The sequence below is a fragment of the Coregonus lavaretus genome (assembly GCF_964263955.1).
Source record: "Coregonus lavaretus genome assembly, chromosome: 3".
In the NCBI taxonomy this organism is placed as follows: Eukaryota; Metazoa; Chordata; class Actinopteri; order Salmoniformes; family Salmonidae; genus Coregonus; species Coregonus lavaretus.
Genome location: NC_139990.1, coordinates 66,174,573 through 66,193,174, shown reverse-complemented (window position 1 = coordinate 66,193,174; position 18,602 = coordinate 66,174,573). Strand labels below are relative to the sequence as shown.

Genomic DNA, 18,602 nt, shown 5'->3' with positions numbered 1-18,602 from the left:
CAGTCCAAGTCAAGTCGGTCAATTTTGAAATGCGTTGGACCCGGGGTCTGTCCATCTGAAATGCAGCAGCAGATCGTCTCTCTGTCTTTTTTTGAAAAGCAGCCGCCCATTTTCAAAATGTGTCTTGGATTCTCAGGCAGGGGAGATGGTTCAGGGAGTGCAGCATGGTTGGTTGTATGTGAGGAGTGGATGGTACTATACAAACTGGCCATCCTTTAGCCCTGACTGTGGGAGATATGGTTGGCTCATCATGGTATGTTATTGCTGTAGTCCTGAAGAGATTCCCAGTCTGTCTGGATGTGAGAGAAGGTGGAAGTTTGCCATTGCAGGTTGCTCAGACTGAGGCGTGAGGAGTTATGGGTAGTGTAGGTCCCCTACAGGTAACTCCCACTTCCACGTGCTCCTCCCCCCACATCTCTCCCTGTCTGTTTTGAGTAGAGAAGCAGGAGTGGAGCTTGGGGTCGGGTGAGAGAATCACTCTCCCTGATTGGCCCAGCCGGACCCTCCCCCTCTGGACACCTCCCCCCTGGCACTCTCCCCCGTGGTCTATTCTTACCCACTGGAGGGCTTGTGAGGGCTGGAGGGTGGAGGGAGGGAGGCTCAGTGCTCAGTGACAGACTCCGAAGTGGGGTTCGAGGGGGGATCCTGCTGGACTTCTGGAGTGACGATGCCTCGGTGGAGCTTTTCCAATGACTGTTTCATCTGAGGGAGAGAGAGGACAGAGAAGGAGGCTAATGTCATTACAACCGTCATAATGAATTATTCATGAATAACAGTGAAGCCATTTGTAAGCCTTGTGTATGCTTTGCAAATGATTTGCGCACATGCTTGGACACACGCACACAGAAAGTACACAAACACACACATATGACACACACACACCTGGTCTAGCAGAGTGACTGAGGACTGGAGGATCTCTTGCCATTTGCCCAGCTGGGCCTGATGGAACTGTCTCTGGAGCTGCAACACCTGGGCCCACTCTCCTGCAGACTGGGGTAAAGGACTGGATGGAGAGGAGAGAGGAGAAGAATGACAGGGAGGGAGGGAGAGAGAAAGAGAAGAGGAGTTAGTTCACATGCTATAAATGCATCTCTGGTAGTAGGTCATATCCAATGAAAGTGTTTGTTTTTGAGAAACGGAAGAGAACAAAACAAAATCATAGAACAAAACAGGAAGTCGGAATCAGAGGTGCATTTAGTTCTAGATTGCAAATCAAATCGCAAATCTAGTTGCAAATCAATAGGAGAATAGGACAAAGTAAGGGTAAGTAGTAATGACTATAATATAAAGATGTATCCTGGTTTAGTTACCTGTCAGACAGAGAGAAGGAGTGCCACGTCTCCAGCGTGTGTGCAGCTCTCTCCAGAGAATACAGCTTGTAGAACAAGAGCATGTTGAGAGCCACCAACACCACCAGACTAGAGGAGAGAGGAGAGAGGAGAGAGAGCGGGGGAGAGAAAGAGAGAGAGAGAGAGAGAGAATAGGAGAGAAAGAGGAGAGAGAGAGAGAGAGAAGAGAGAGAGCGGGGGAGAGAAAGAGAGAGAGAGAGAGAGAGAATAGGAGAGAAAGAGGAGAGAGAGAGAGAGAGAAGAGGAGAGAGAGAGAGAAGAGGAGAGGAGAGAGAGCGGGGGAGAGAAAGAGAGAGAGAGATTAGCGAAAGAGATGGTGAGAGAGGAAAAACAACAAAGAAAGAAAGAGAGGGTAAATGTATTGAGATAAGTATGGGCCAAAAACAGAGGGAGCGAGACTAGGTTAGGAACAAAGGGACAACATTCAGGAATGAGAACTCAAAGCAGGAATGGAAAAGTGTTTGTACAACTCAAACTGTATACAGCACAAATGTTTTTGAACAAATGATACTAGACCATCAAATGATACTAGACAATGCAGACTTCACAACACGAACAGTCATTCAACAAGAAAGACATTGACGATGTGACATCCAGTCTCTTATTATACGGTACCTGACACAGATCCTATGCACATGAAGCCAAAGAGATAGAATATAAAAGGAGAAAGAAAAGGGGCAGTGGGAGGACGTTAGTAAGCAGAGGAGATATTCATTTAATTGAATCCACCCCCAAACACTTTGACGACATGGATTACAGAAAAAGATAGCCTACTAAGAGAAACAAGCATTCACAGACTCATTTGTACACTAGCACTTCATCCTAAAGCTCTCTGACAAGCTGGACAAGATGAAGACATTGATAATTGCCTTGGTTTTTCTCCTACTAAGGGATAGGGGAAACGATCAACAATCAGTGTTTCTTTTCACGCACGCACGAATACACACGGAGAGGTCTGAACTCACATGAAGCTGACTATGAGCAGTATGGTAGAGATGCGGTTGCCTCCTCCACGCGACCGCTCTCCATGCTTGTACTGACCACCTGTTCAAAGGGAGAAATACACTACTTATTGCCAGAAGAGCCTGGATGCAGTTTCAAATCACACCACCAGATGTCAGTGTATTATGGAAAGTGGAGCACCAGTGGTCTCTGACATTTTGTTGTATGTTTGATCATAAACTTTCAATGACACACTTGAGGTAATCATTGAACTCTCTTCTTGACAATCTTTTATATGGGTCGTATTTATTAGGCATCAAACTGAAGAAAATGAACTGAAAAGGGGAGGGACTACCTGAACTTGTCCAATAAGAAACGTTCATTTTAGTTTTTGTTGCAAAATGTTTGGTTTCAGTGTGCCCTAATCAATAAGACCCCGATGCATCTCCTGACACCGCCCCGTCGACTCACCCGCCTCTCTCCTCTCCTCTCCCATCCCTCGGTCCCCGTGCTCTCCACCTCCCGCGCCCCCTCCCTCTCTCTCCCGGTCCCCCTGGCGCCGGGAACAGGTGCGTTTGCGTCGCCGCAGGGCCGGGGGTGTCTTGGCAGCGTCTGCCCCCACCGCATCCCCAGAGGTCACCACTGACACCTCCGACTGGAGCAGGGTCTCCAGCTTACACACCTCACTCTCTGATAGGGAGGGAGGGAGAGAGAGAGAGAGAGAGAGAGAGAGGGGGGTGGGGGGAGAGTGAGAGAGAGAGAGGGAGAGAGAGGGGGGGGGAGAGAGTGGGAGAGCGAGAGAGAGAGAGAAAGAGAGAGAGAGAGAGAGAGGGAGAGCGAGAGAGAAAGAGAGAGAGAGACAGAGAGAGAGAGACAAAGAGAGAGACAGAGGCATAACCAGAAAGAAAGAGGTAAGCAATTAGAATACAGACACTACTTTATCCAGAGTAGGAGAATAAGACTACAATGTATGCCAGTCTCACCCATGTGTCTGTAGTACTCCTCAATGCCGCTCCAGGTGTTCTTCTCTATGAGTGCCTTCACCAGGCTCCACGGCTGCTTCTTATAGCAGATATCTGATGACACCCTGCAGACACACAACCAGCCACAACTCAGAGTCCATCACACTGTAACCAGTAACCCATCCCTGAATCACTAGACATAATGCATTGTACTGCACATACCTGGGATCACCACAGAATTAAATAGAACATATTATATAATAGTATTATATGACATCTCTAAAGGATCACACGGTCCATGAACGTCAGAAGCTATAAACGTATTATAATGAATACCGATCCGCCACTGAACTGATGGCGCCGACAAACATGGCAGCTCTGCTTCTAGCTCCGAAGTAACACCCGCAATAACATCTGCTAAATATGCGTATGTGACCATTAAATTAGATTTTGAGTTAACTGCACCTCTTAGAACAGTTTAAAAGGACACTTCATCCATATTGGGTGCATTTTATTTTAAAGTAAATTACTGTGTTATGTGACGTAAAAACATAAGCTCTTGGTTTCTAAGAGCTTATGTTTACCTGATACATCCAACATTTAGTAGGTTAGCAGTCAAAAAGTAGTTTCAAACAATTCAATGTTTCTATTTCCCCCCCAATTATTTGATCTGCACAGGCGACTCATACACAAACTATTAGTCAAAAAGCCTTCTTTAGTGTGTGGGGTGGTGAAAGTACGTACCGGAGTCTGCTCTTGTTCTTGTTGATGGAGGTGAGGCAGTAGCGGTGAACGGTGTAGAAGTAGTCCTGGTAGGGGATGCCCGAGGTAATGACCTCAGAGTCCACCACGTAACACTCACCCGGCGCACTGTTCTTATACAGCGTCTGGATGGAGCGAGGGAAAGAAAGGGGTTAGCATTAGCAAATGACCTATGGGGTGTGTCCCAATACTCGGAAGGCAAGTCAAGTCTTGTTCTCCAACTCTAACGTTTCTGTGCTGTGACCTAGAATTCGTTTTTGTGAACCGGATATTCAAACCAGAACATGGAGGGCAATGGAGGCTGGTGTCACTTTAAAATCAGAGGACAGGTTCATTGTAATGGCTGGAATGAAATGAATAAAACAGTATCAAACACATCAAATCCATATGTTTGATACAGTTCCATTTATTACCATGAGCCTGTCCTCCGATTTAAAGTGACACCAGCCTCCACTAATGTCGACCAAATGTTTTTAAACTGTAAAATCCAACGCTCTGACTGTGTGACTGACCTGAGTTTCCACTACGGGGGCGGTCTTGGGGCCCAGGGGGTTGTTGATGGCGATGGTGTAACTCAGGATGCGGTTGGTCTTCCCACTGCTGCTGTCCTGCTGCCACTCACTAACTGACAGGTCTGACAGAGGGACAGACAGAGAGAGGACCATGAAAAGATTGAGAGAGAGAGTGTGTGTAAGAAATAGAGAGAGAGAGGGCGAGAGACAGTAAGTGCGAGAAAGTAGGAGTGAGAGAGGATAGAATGAGAGGAAGACAGAGGGAGAAAAGTGAAAGGGACACAGCAGCGCTTCACAGAGGAAAATGCACTAATTAAAGCCACACAATGTCCACAAAGCTGGCAGGGGCACAAACCAGAGAGGCCACCAACCAACCAACACTACGCCTCTATGGCAGCATCTAATAAATGACAACTTTAGGGAATTGTGCTAAGAACAATGAATATGCAGAGCCCTGTCCTGCTTCTCTCAGAACAGACAATAACATTTGAGGTGTTGAAGAAAAGAGAGAGAGAGAGAGAGAGAGAGAGAGAGAGAGAGAGAGAGAGAGAGAGAGAGAGAGAGAGAGAGAGAGAGAGAGAGAGAGAGAGAGAGAGAGAGAGAGAGAGAGAGAGAGAGAGAGAGAGAGAGAGAGAGAGAGAGAGAGAGAGGTTAACACAGCGTAAACAAATACTGCGGACTGCTCATTAGCACTACAACACACTGGCCTATGTCTGAGAAGAGGAAGACCCTGACTGCATCCCAAATGGGACCTTATTACCCATGTAGGGAATAAGCCAGGGTGCCATTTGGGACAGCTCCTGTCTAAGCACTAGGAGGATAATTAAGCAATAAGGCACGAGGGGGTGTGGTATATGGCCAATATACCACGGCAAAGGGCTGTTCTTATGCACGACGCAATGCGGAGTGCCTGGATACAGCCATTAGCCGTGGTATATTGGCCATATATAACAAACCCCCGAGGTGCCTTATTGCTATTATAAACTGGTTACCAACATAATTAGAGCAGTAAAAATAAATGTTTTGTCTTACCCGTGGTATACAATTCCCTAAAGTTGGCCCCGTGTAGCTCAGTTGGTAGAGTATGGCGTTTGCAACGCCAGGGTTGTGGGTTCGATTCCCATGGGGGGCCAGTATGAAAAATGTATGCACTCACTAACTAAGTCGCTCTGGATAAGAGCGTCTGCTAAATGACTAAAACAATAAATAAATAAATACGGTCTGATATACCACGGCTGTCAGCCAATCAGCATTCAGGGCTCGAACCACCCAGTTTATAATAAGAATCATTCCATCCCCATATATGACAACAGCCATACTGTGGAGCAGCAGAGATGTCCTGCAGATGAGCACCAGTGCATAAGGAGAAAGACGGTGGAGTGGAAGAGCGTCTCACGCAGTAACACTCCTAGGCAGCATCCCAAATGGCACCCTATTCCCTACATAGTGCACTACGTTTGACCAGGGCTCTGATCAAACGTAGTGCACTATATAGGGAATAGGGTGCCATCTTGGACGCAGCCCTAAATGTTACTGTACAAACCCTGGAGGAGTGGACTTTAGGGAGGGCCGGTCAGTCACATGGAATAAACTTGAGCATTTTGCATCCTATCGTGTTGTAGCCTATCCATGTTTCTAGGCAGACTATCACTAGTACTGGGAAACAGTGGTGTGTACTGGAATGTACTCTAAGAACAATATTTATACTTAAGAGATTTAAGGAGATAGGTGGAAAGAAAACAGAATGAACAGAAAGGGAGAGTTCAAGTGGAAGAAAAACGAGAACGTTGCCAATGCCAACCATGTGAAAGATCACCAGATGTATGTGTGTGTCTGTGTGAGCGTCTGCGTATGTACAATACCAGTCAAAATTTGGGACACACCTACTCATTCAAGGCTTTTTCTTTATTTTTACTATTTTCTACATTCTAGAATAATAGTGAAGACATCAAAACTATGAAATAACACATATGGAATCATGTAGTAACCAAAAAAGTGTTAAATCAAAAAGTCTTTTAGATTTTAGATTCTTCAAAGTAGCCACCCTTTGCCTTGATGACAGCTTTGCACACTCTTGGCATTCTCTCAACCAGCTTCATGAGGTAGTCACCTGGAATGCATTTCAATTAACAGGTGTACCTTGTTCAAAGTTAATTTGTGGAATTTCTTTCCTTCTTAATGCGTTTGAGCCAGTTGTGTTGTGACAAGATAGGGGTGGTATACAGAAGACAGCCATATTTGGTAAAAGACCAAGTCCATATTATGGCAAGAAAAACCCTGGAATGATTAGGTGTGTCCAAACTTTTGGCTGATACTGTATGTCAAGAGCAGGTGTGTGAGATTTCCGCATTTGTGCACGGACCTGTGAAGTGGCGCTGGGAGAAGAGATGCTGGATGAAGTGTGTGTCGGCGGAGAAGAGCAGGTCATGCAGCTTGTCCACGCTCATGCGCACCACCATGTTGATGTGCAGCCGGCCAGCCAGGTCTGCACAGAACGACTCCACCTCGTCTGGACGGGGACAGAGTTACACACCAGTCACAACTATAGTAACGCACAAGTTAGCAGAGATACCACAGTTGAGATAAAGTCTATCATCAGAATTTCTATGATTTTCTATTTTTTTTGTATCCTCCCAGGGTTTGTTGCAACTGCAGAGACAAAGGGGGGCTAGATACGTTGGCTTTTCAAGCAACTTCACTTCCATAGTGTCAGATAAAATGGCTTTTCAAGTCAATTAAATAAAATATAAAAACGTCAGCGATAATGGGGGGATAATGTACTTTTTGTTCATGAGACACAGTTTAACAAAGTTCTGTTTGAGCAGAAGAGAACTGTAAAATACTCTCCTTGAGGCTCTGCCTGACAACCATAGCCTGACGGTTCAAGCACTTTACCGGACTCAAAGAAAATACATTGTGGTTGCTAGCACTAGTACAGTTCAGACTTCTGTAACGTGAGCTCTGCCCTTTATCGGTCAAATCACAGTCACCAAAACATCAACATTACTTTTTCTGACAATATCTTGTTTTTCTGCTTCTAGTACTGTATCATCTGCTAAGTGAATGCAGACGTCTTCAGTTTCTCTTGAGTTTTGCCTTTAATGCAGCAAGTCACACAGTCTGTTGTCAGGAGAGTCAATGACCACCGTAATGTAGGTCCAACTAGACTCCTGGTAGACTACTAGTATGGTATCAATAGGAAGGGTGTATTACAGTAGTTTGAACTGGCTTTCTCTTCTGCATCTGCACTGATCTGAGAAGAAAGGATAGCTGAAAGCAGCAGAGCAGAAACCTATCGCTTTCACCTGTCACGTTCTTTCAGATTAGTGGGAATGAAGGAATGGAGAGAAAACCACCTTACGGACTATTCGAATTTCACCTTTGTGAAAAGTGTCTACATTCCCTCTCAAATCTCCCATGTCTGCATCAGATCAAAATGTATTTTCTATGTTTGCCTAAATTTGAATGTTTTTCCAGGAAATGATGCTCCAGTGGGCTCCAGGAACTCACCCTCTTCCTGTGTGTCTGATGAGTTGCTGGGGTCTGTGGGCAGCTCGTCATCATTGGTGAGCTGGTCCAATGAGGAGAGGTTTCCCAGGCTGGTGGCAGACGGGGGCATCATGTGATTGGCCGACTCCAACAGGCTGTCCCCGCCCTCCTCCACATACTAGGAAATGGCATGCGAGGGGAGAGAAAGGGGTAGTTAGTTACCACCCGCCGTGAGGTCATTAAGACAGCAACACACACAGCAATCACACCACCCTCACATGACTGAGGAGCCTTGGCAGACTGGTATGACCTCAAAGCCTCTACTTCTCTACTCTGCCTTGGTCAGACACAACAACACTGGCTTTTTTAGATATAGCATGGGCGGCGTCCCAAATAACACCCTATATAGTGCACTACTTTTGACTAGGGCCATGGCACCCTATTCCCTATAGTACACTATATAGGGAAGAGGGTGCCATTTGGAACGCAGACATTAGCTTTTCATCCGAGACGGATGGCCGTTTAGAGCCAACAAGCGACTCATTGATCTACTGGGGTATATTTATCCTATCAAGATAAACCATGGAACAGTCATAAGAATTATGAATCTCTCTCTTGAGTAAGTTCAAAGTTAAACATCCCCCCCTACCTCCTGATGCTCTGGGTCATATTCATTAGGCACGAAACGTTAGACAACGTTTTGAAACGTTAGACAACGTTTTGAAACGTTAGACAACGTTTTTAAATGTTAGACAATGTTTTGAAACGTTTCTCCCTAATGAATACGTCCCTGTAGTTCCCTGGCATGAAATCAAACGAAACTCACGAAAGAGGCAGCAGCCGAGGCGGGGGCGGACAAGGAGGCGGTGTGTGTGGAGTGTGTGGTGGAGGGCAGGGAGCTCTGAGAGCTGGGCGGGCTTGGATCCGGGGGGTCGAGGGAGGTGCTGCCGGGGATGTCTATGGGCAGACAGGTGGATGAGGAGGAGGGGGGAGAGAAGCCCAAACCACCGCTGGCTAGGAGGGGGCCACTGGGGAACAAGGCTGCCATGGAGGAGTGGGGCGAGCTGCCCAGAGAAGCTATGGCCCCCAAGGAACTGAGGTCCAACAGGTCAGAGACAGAGACTGACTCATCCACTGGCCTGAGATGGTGGGGTGGATAAGGATAGGGATGGAGAGAGGTTGAATGAGACACACAGAGACAGACAGACAGACAGACAGACAGACAGACAGACAGACAGACAGACAGACAGACAGACAGACAGACAGACAGACAGACAGACAGACAGACAGAGGACAGAAAAAGGGCAGTATAGGGAGAGAGAGGGGAAGAGAGGGAGAAAATGAGAGAGAGAATGAAGGATGGGAAGAGAGGAGAAAAAGGTGAAAGAACAGCATGATTAACAATTCACAATCACAGTAGTGGCTTTTAATTGAAGAGATCAATAATCCAGAGAAATCAAAGTTAATGGACAACAGTTCTCATTTAATGGACAACGCCAAACTAAATGGTCGTACACACACGTCAACAGACTCTCTCTCACACACACACAGCAAACATGTAGACTCACAGTAGGCCGTTAATGTGCTCGGCGGTGGGGGAGACATAATCATCGTCTTCACTGGTGAGGCCCAGCTCAGTGCCGTAACACTGATGGACTATGTGCCACAGCTCCTTTGGGGACAGAGGCTGAGAGGAAATACACAGACATTAACCTTCTCAATGTCTCACTAACTTCTTGGAATTTCCTCTTGTAGGACATTTAACCTCAATCAATCATTCAATCAATCAGTAACCGATTGTTTTGTTCAGTGTTATATGAATTTTGGGTCCTGTTGCATTTTGTTATGTTATATTTCATCACTGAATAGTTATATTATCCAATAAACAATATACATAATATTGTTTGCCCCCTCTCAGTATTTGAAAGTGCCTTTATTCCGGCACGGTGATATATTTGCCCAGCTAATTTCACACTGGCAGAGAGCAGGAGTGTGAGAGCTGGAGGTGGGAGGAGGGAGAGGAGGTGGGTACCTTGTCCATCAGTGCGTTCTGCCACAGTCTGAAAATCATCATGTAGCTGCGATCCCTTGCCCCGAAAGATGTGAAGAAGTGCTGGATGAAACGACAGAGAGAGAGAGAGAGAAAGAGAGCACAGAGGAAAACAAATTGAGTGAATGATGGAATGATGGCTAGTGGTCATTGCTATTGATTCAGCGTTGGCTTGTCAAAAGCCATGACAGAAATAGTCTATTTTGCCATTTGTCAAGCATTGGGAGCATCTAAACCAGTGGTTCTCAACTGGTTTTGCCTTGGGACCCAAATTTGACTATGACAATTGAGTCGCGACCCAATATTATGGACTGTTGATGATTACATTTTGTAACGTTGTATTCCAGCTGCCTTCTTGGGCAGGCTTCACTTGCAAAATAGACTCTGTCTCAATTATGGTATTAAAGAAAGTCATTACACAGCCATATTAACTGAGAAAACATTTATTGTCAATTCAAGAGAATAAGCCATTTAATTAGGCGACCAGTTCAGGAGTGGGGTGTAATAAATGATCAGACTCAGAACATGACATCAAAACCAGTCCAATAATGTTAATGAACAGTAACACATACCAGTGTTTAAAATTGAAAAAACAACAATCATTAGGGATTCTTAATCAATTACAATGTCAACAGTTTCACAACCTTTACGTTTTTTTAAAAGGTGTAAGTTTAACCAGTTCAATAAAGAGTAATATGAACGTCAGAATTAACTAACAATAATAATTCACATATTGAACAATAACTAATTAACCTGTTTATTTATTGTGTGTGTGTGTGTGTGTGTGTGTGTGTGTGTGTGTGTGTGTGTGGCCTATCTGTGGGAAAGCTGGGGGTGTTTCTTCAGTTTGATAAGTTATTTGAAGTCTGGGGTGATGGTTGACAGGGCAACTCGGAGGTCATGCTGGCTGTCCAGTTTGTTTCTGCTTTTAGTTTTCAACACGGCCATAGCAGAGAAGCCACTTTCACACAGATAGGTAGTGCTGAACGGTAGCATGATTCTGATTGCATTTTTTATTTTATTTTATTTTAGTCATTTAGCAGACGCTCTTATCCAGAGCGACTTACATCAGCAATTAGGGTTAAGTGCCTTGTTTAAGGGCACATCGACAGATTTTTCACCTAGTCGGCTCGGGGATTGGCACAACGCTCTTACCCACTAAGCTACCTTGCATGACAAGCGAGAGCAGGATACTCTCCCATTTCGGTTACTGGCACAACGCTCTTACCCACTAAGCTACCTTGCATGACAAGCGAGAGCAGGATACTCTCCCATTATGCTGCACCAGAACTGTGTCAGTGCCATTTCAGGGAAGCGCATGCTCAGTCTGCGATCAAACGACAGCTACACCAGCTGATCCTCTTCGTTGCTTGGCAACGTGACGCTTCCCATCTCCACTCGAAAGGGGTCCCGTGGCCAGTCATCTTGTCTCCTGTTCTCCTCCAGGAAGTAGTCGCAAAACTTTCCCTGCAGCTTGACAAGATGCTGTTTAACGGGTTTCTTTCAGTGTGTCGCTGTGCGCTTTGTTGATCAGATTCTGAATCTCGAAATCAGCATTGGGAAACATGTCAATCCTCCAGTTAGAAACATGATTTGCCCAAACGGTAAGCTTCATAACGATTGTGCCCCCTCCCTTGCATTGATACATTGAGAGAATTCAGATGATCAAAAATATCCGCCATTCCTTACAATCGAAATGTTCGGGCAGAGATTACTTGTTTTCCGAAAGAAACGCAGCAATCTCCGCTCGAAGCTCATAAAAGCGACAACACTTTACCCCTGGAAAGCCAGCGGACCTCTGCATGATAAAGCACCTGCTGGTGCTCGCTCCCCATATCCCTGCAGAAGGCCTGAAACACCTGCTTTTCGTGGAACTCTTTTTGATATAGTTGACACACTTGATCACATCCTGGAGAGTGGCGTGGAGCTCAGGCACCATGTCCTTCGCTGCCAATGCCTCCCTGTGTAGGAAGCAGTGGTTCCACGTCGCACTCGGTGCTCTCTCCAGGATCCGCTTTACTACCCCGGAGTGCTTTACCGTCATGGCAGCTGCCCCATCAGTGGTCACACCGACGCACCCATCCCAGGCCAGTCCCACAGAGCCCAGGTACATATCCATTGTGTTAAGACAGGCTCTGCAGTGTTGGTGGTGGGCAAATCATCTATAATGTAGAGTGACATTTTATGTCATTCCATTAGTGGACGATAGTGTTGTCACAGAATATTGAGGCACGGCTATCTGCTAGTACAGATTAGCATGGCTTCTATTCTGATGATCTGCCCACTAGTCATTGGCATTGCCATTGAGCTAGATGGGGCGGGTCTATAACCGATGACGCGGTATATTGTGACGCCCGGAAGGGTTTTTTAGTCGCAGTACTGCGGGAATTGGTTGCAGCCATTGCTGGGCTTGACCTTTTTTCATTTTTTAATGGGAAGTGTCAGGCTCGGCAGGGAGTACATTTTGGAGCGTTTCGCTCCGCCTTAAACCACTAGGAGCAGAGCTCCCCTATGGGGCGGAGCTCCACGATATAGAACGATTAGTTACCGGAGTGTAACTCCAGTTCTATGAGTGGAGCGGAGCCCCATAGGACTTAAGGCCCTGCCGACCCTCTCTAGTCTCGCTGAAGATAAATATCTCGGGAGGCAGATTGAGGGAACGGGTCCCTTCTTATAGGGGCACCTGTGCTCCCATTGGCTGCAGGTGTGTGCATAAATTTGCTTCAGGCTGTTTCTGCCTTAGGGCAGAGGGTATAAGCCGACGTCTGGCACTGCAGGATTTGAGTCCCTGGCGGCGTAGTGTGTTACTGATGGTAGGCTTTGTTACTTTGGTTCCAGCTCTCTGCAGGTCATTCACTAGGTCCCCCCGTGTGGTTCTGGGATTTTTGCTCACCGTTCTTGTGATCATTTTGACCCCACTGGGTGAGATCTTGCGTGGAGCCCCAGATCGAGGGAGATTATCAGTGGTCTTGTATGTCTTCCATTTCCTAATAATTGCTCCCACAGTTGATTTCTTCAAACCAAGCTGCTTACCTATTGCAGATTCAGTCTTCCCAGCCTGGTGCAGGTCTACAATTTTGTTTCTGGTGTCCTTTGACAGCTCTTTGGTCTTGGCCATAGTGGAGTTTGGAGTGTGACGGTTTGAGGTTGTGGACAGGTGTCTTTTATACTGATAACAAGTTCAAACAGGTGCCATTAATACAGGTAACGAGTGGAGGACAGAGGAGCCTCTTAAAGAGGAAGTTACAGGTCTGTGAGAGCCAGAAATCTTGCTTGTTTGTAGGTGACCAAATACTTATTTTCCACCATAATTTGCAAATAAATTTATAAAAAATCCTACAATGTGATTTTCTGGAATATTTTTTTCTCATTTTGTCTGTCATAGTTGACGTGTACCTATGATGAAAATTACAGGCCTCTCTCATCTTTTTAAGTGGGAGAACTTGCACAATTGGTGGCTGACTAAATACTTTTTTTCCCCACTGTATATTGTCTACAACAATCTATAATAAAAGTTATTTTCCTTTTTCTTTACATATCATTGACACCTGTTACCTACTGTTCTTACACTACTCTGAACCATCATAGTGGGCTGTGTGACTGAATATCGAGCCCCCTGGCTCACCTTGTCGTGGTCAGTGCTGATCTGAATGGCGTTGGGGATGACTTTGGCAGTCTTCTCCTTGGTCAGGGTGGTCACATCTTTCAGCAGGATTGTGATCTGAACAGAACAGGGAGGGTTAGTGTGTGTGTGTGTGTGTGTGTGGGGGGGGGGGGGGGGGTCGGTTCTTCTATCCTTGTGGGGACCTAAAATCCCCCAAAGTCCCCATAAGGATAGTAAAAAAGGAATGAGGTGTTAGGTTTAGGGTTACAATTAGGCTTAGAAATAGGGTAAGGGGTTAGTGGTTAGGTTTAGGCTTAGGAGTTAGGTTTAGGGTTAAGGTTCAGATTAGGGTTAGGGAAAATAGGATTTTTATTGGAAATCAAATGTAGGTCCCGACGAGGATAAAAGAACAAAATGTGTGTGTGTGTCTATAACTTACAGTGGTTTCCCAGCGGAAGATATTGCTATAGAAGCAGAGCCAGTTCTCTGACAGATAGAGTCGCCCCTGAAGTAGGATGTCTTTCTGCAACGCACACGAGTAGTCTGGGGAGGAGGAGAGGAAGAAGAAGAGGAGCGACATCAGGCTGACAAAGCAACAGCATCGGCCCTTCACTTCCACAGTGTTAGTACAGAGATGCAAACTCACACACAAAGTGTGTGTGTGTGTGTGTGTGTACGCGTGTCACTCACCCACTATGAGGCGTTCCGTGTCTGGCAGCTTCTTGAAGAGTTTACGGAAATCCTCATTGCGCTGTTTATAAGTGGGACTGAGAACCTGAGAGAGAAATAAAGATTACTTTGTTGCTCTTCTATGCTTTATCAAATATAAGCTTGCAGAACCAGACGTGTGTCTATGAATATTGTATATACAGTGAGGTCCAAAAGTATTTGGACAGTAAGATTTTTTGTTGTTTTGGCTCTGTACTCCAGCACTTTGGATTTGAAATGATACAATGACTATGGAGGTTAAAGTGCTGTCAGCTTTAACTTGAGGGTATTTTCATCCATATCGGGTGAACCATTTAGAAAATACAGCACTTTTTGTACGTAGTCCCCCCCATTTTAGGGAACCAAAGGTATTTGGACAAATTCAATAATATGTGTATTAAAGTAGTCAAAAGTGTAATATTTGTTCCCATATTCCTTGCATGCAATGACTACAACAAGCTTGTGACTCTACAAGACTCACAGTCTGCACTTTCACCTCATAGTCATTGTATCATTTCAAAATGATATGAGCCAAAACTACTAAGAATGTGTCACTGTCCAAATACCTTTGGACCCCACTGTACATCTGGCATGTGAGATTACATCAGATACTATGTCCCTGAGGTAAAACTGACAGACTGAGTAGGTAAATGAGAAGACCACTAAGGTGATTGAACAGTTAAATCAGCTCAAAGCTCAGTGAAGTGGTGAAGTTCAAAGCTCAGTGAAGTGGTTAAGTTCAAAGCTCAGTGAAGTGGTTAAATGAGGGGGGTGGCAATTTAACAGAAACCGTTTCCGGCATAGATTGGTGCCATTTCACTGTGAAGTGCAATTTCATAGTGTACTGTGCACTCCAACCAGGAAACAGTGTAGCTACCCTCAGCAGAATAAAGTGCACCAGAGTGTGAGCGCCTAATGAACTATTTCTTAAAGTGTATACGTACATTGTACCAGCTCTGCATTTTCTGCAAGGGAAAGAAAGAACAGCACATAATCAGTGATGAACAGCATCCAAAAGGTTTCTCCAACATTAAACAGTAAATGTAGAGTCTTATACATTTTGACATTCATGTAGTTCGGGAATAGGTTAAAGGGACACTGCGTAAAAACTAGCTATTAGGTCTATATGGTGTTCCTTGATGTTCTGGTCATTTTCACCTTGCTGTGTGAGCTTCTATCATCTCTGACTGTTATGTGTGTAAAGGTCCAACGCAGCTGTTTTTATCTCAATACTAAATCATTTCTGGGTAAAAATTAAGTACCTTACTGTGATCGTTTTGAATCAAAATGGTCAAAAATAAACAAAAATAGCTTCTTAGCAAAAATAGCAATTCCTCAAGCAAGAATTTTGCTAAGACTGTCTGGGAGAGGGGAGGGAAAAACAGAAAACTAGCTGTTATTGGTAGAGGGGTTTGGAACTCCATCCCACCAAAACAGGTTGATATTTCAAATGTAATAAAATGTCATAGTATTATTCCAACCTCGTGGAAATATATATAAAACTCAGGAAAATCTTGTTTTGACTGCACTGGGCCTTTAATGTTAGCCCATGATTCATGCACTGACAATCTGCCCACAGTCAATCTATTACAATTACATTTTACACTGTTGCCGTGTCCAAAATCTGGCTTGCCTACTCCTTAAGGCGTCCGCATGCTTCCCAGCCGAAACAGTTTGTGCATATATTATGACAACATTTTGTGACGTTTTTGTTCGTTTTGGAATTTGTGAGTTTTTGGGGGGGACTTCGGCTGTTCAGGCACACATTTTTTTCTGGAGGCAAGGCGAAGTTCGGAGACGAAGTCTACGCCCCTTCGTCTGTGATTGGTCAACAGTAGGGATTCTTCAATAAACTCTTTGTTGTCATTCTCATTCAACGAGAGACGACTCGTATTCATGCAAATTTTTTCTTTAAGAAATACGGCACCAAACATCTTAGTTAGATGTCAAATTGCGTGACTAAGATCGCCTCAGCAAAAACTTCAATTAATTACAGATTTCTTGAGTTATCTTAGATTAATTCTGACTATTTTGAGGAAGTGTATACTGGCTACAGTGTTTCAAAATGGACAAACAGTACCTTTGGTGCTTTTTTCTAGTTTTTCAAGCTAAGGTCTTTTAAGGGAGTCGGCAAGCACACTTGTTCGGTTTGGCTAGCCGAGTTCAGCTGAAGCATGCTGACGCCTTTACTTAAACTACATACTATTTAGAACGTACTGTTTAGTAAAAACAAATGCAGTAAGCAACAAATATCAGCATACTAGACTAACCCTACTGAGAACGTATCATCAAATGGCAATTGCGTTGATTCCCGTCATTCATTAATTTTGGTACAGCGCATCCCATCAGCTGATTATCAACTGTTGTCAGACACACGTGGGTCTTGAAAGACGATTCTCTTCCTCAATAGTGTGCAGCGAATTCTACTAGATGAAATTACGAAATGAGTAGGACATCCTGGCATTTAAAGCACAACATTTGACATACTATAAAAGTTATTTATTTTTTTCTTCGCCTACCCAAAATGGCCCCGGAATATTGTTGACATATAAAATGATTAAGTGGCATTAGACGGGGCACCCTTACCTTGGCGTTGCGGCTGAAATGGCGTGAGGCGATGGGGTAGGCGGAGGCGGCAGCGGAGGAGGATGGTAGGGGGCTGTCCGAACCCCTCCTTTCCCCGCTGCGCTCCCCTGGGCCACCCTCTGCGTCGCTGGTCCTGCCTCCACCCCCACCACTACCCCCCAGCACCCGCTGGCGCAGAGAGGGGGAGCTGCCAGGGGTGCTGCGGGGAGAGTTACTGGCGGTACTGAAGAGAGAGAGAGCGAAGAGGAGGAGAGATTAGTGGTAGGCTAAGTGAAAGAGTATGGACATTCATAATCATCATCAAGATTTCAGAATGGCCAGGGACGTAAGTACTTAAGCCTATCTGGCCTGTACTGTGCTTTGTATTTAGCTAAAAACGCACTAATCACCAACTCTAACCTTTCTCCCAAGTGATTGGTGGCGATTATAGCGGTCAGTCACTGTCCATTCCTATATAGCCTAGATATCCTACCTGTGGCAGTGCTGTGGTATGAACCTTGTGGATCCTTCCTCTACCATCAACATAAATGAAAAAAGCACTGCTTGGTAATCCTACAGTAGGTAGGTGCTGTTTCTCAATTGATCTTATTTCCAAGGCACTGGAGCAAAAATGAATACGCCTATATGAGAAACACAATAGGGGAGAAAATGTTCACTGGTTTTTATTAAGAGCATTTTTATCAAGTTAGGTGTGTAGTATGCTTCCACGGCCATGCTGTTGTCTTCCTTCTAGTGAAAGCAGACATCCTGAACTCAAAGACAAGGTCAAACCTATATTGCTGCCATAATATGTGCATCTCAAAGTTCAGGTAATGGCCCCGTAAAAATGGCTATATTGATGCCATAACAAATGTTGCCATGGTTGCAGACTTACGCTTCATTTGCAGTTCGGTGAAAACTGACAACCGCCTTCTGTTTGGACTCTCAGAATCACATCGTTCTAACTAGCTATAAACACACATAAACAAACAAACAGTCTCTTTCAACAGACACTGTGGTCTACTGTGTGAGCTCATTTGATCATTTTGTTAATCTCAAACAATAACTCATAGCCCACACACAGATGCTGAGTAATCACTCCACTGTATACAGCCGCAAGCATTTACACATTACCACCAACCTCTAGCTCGTATTGTTCACCCCTTCTTTTGCGTCTGCTTCTATCTCTCTCTTCCTGCAACTTCTGTTCCTCTTTCCTTTTCTCAGTGTTCCCCTCCTCTTTTGTTCCAGCATTGTTTCTATCCATAGCCTCAGTTCAGTCATCTTCCCCCTCTCCCTTGCAGTCTCCCTTCCCTTTCCTCTGCCCTGTCCTCCAACTCTTCTCTCATTACTGCCAAAATGCATTGAAACCACACTGGTCCAACTGCTGGTTGTCGAGGTGACCAGAGGTAGGGGGGAGGAGGGACTAGGGGTAAATATCGGCATTATCGAAGGTAACAACCCCCTTGTGAAATAACCCACCAATCGTAGCTGTGATTCTGAATAATGAAATCATTGGAATGAGCCAACACTTGGGGTGATGCCTGCTGCCAGATTTGTGCATTCAGAAATCATGTACAGTGCAGTAGGGTTTCCCAAACTCGGTCCTGTAGTGCTAGGGCAAAAACCAAAACATGCACCCAGGGGAGGCCCCAGGAC

The 18,602-nt window shown here is 45.1% G+C and overlaps 1 protein-coding gene across 1 annotated transcript in view; it reads right to left on the bottom strand.

Moving 5' to 3' along the window:
* Positions 1 to 480: 480 nt before the first annotated feature.
* LOC311115886 (protein Aster-A-like) overlaps positions 481 to 18,602 on the bottom strand; it is a 28,161-nt gene continuing 10,039 nt past the window's right edge. The window contains exons 2-19 of the mRNA XM_084157351.1: positions 16,965 to 17,187; positions 15,323 to 15,343; positions 14,361 to 14,445; positions 14,110 to 14,213; positions 13,692 to 13,787; positions 10,049 to 10,129; positions 9,585 to 9,703; positions 8,843 to 9,155; positions 8,038 to 8,194; positions 6,890 to 7,036; positions 4,528 to 4,649; positions 3,998 to 4,140; positions 3,275 to 3,378; positions 2,763 to 2,981; positions 2,315 to 2,393; positions 1,311 to 1,418; positions 883 to 1,003; positions 481 to 702 (exon numbers count right to left, since the gene is read on the bottom strand). Of these exons, the coding sequence (XP_084013477.1) occupies positions 601 to 702; positions 883 to 1,003; positions 1,311 to 1,418; positions 2,315 to 2,393; positions 2,763 to 2,981; positions 3,275 to 3,378; positions 3,998 to 4,140; positions 4,528 to 4,649; positions 6,890 to 7,036; positions 8,038 to 8,194; positions 8,843 to 9,155; positions 9,585 to 9,703; positions 10,049 to 10,129; positions 13,692 to 13,787; positions 14,110 to 14,213; positions 14,361 to 14,445; positions 15,323 to 15,343; positions 16,965 to 17,187 (2,344 nt within the window). The 3' untranslated portion in view covers positions 481 to 600. The remainder of the gene's footprint in view (positions 703 to 882; positions 1,004 to 1,310; positions 1,419 to 2,314; positions 2,394 to 2,762; positions 2,982 to 3,274; positions 3,379 to 3,997; positions 4,141 to 4,527; positions 4,650 to 6,889; positions 7,037 to 8,037; positions 8,195 to 8,842; positions 9,156 to 9,584; positions 9,704 to 10,048; positions 10,130 to 13,691; positions 13,788 to 14,109; positions 14,214 to 14,360; positions 14,446 to 15,322; positions 15,344 to 16,964; positions 17,188 to 18,602) is intronic.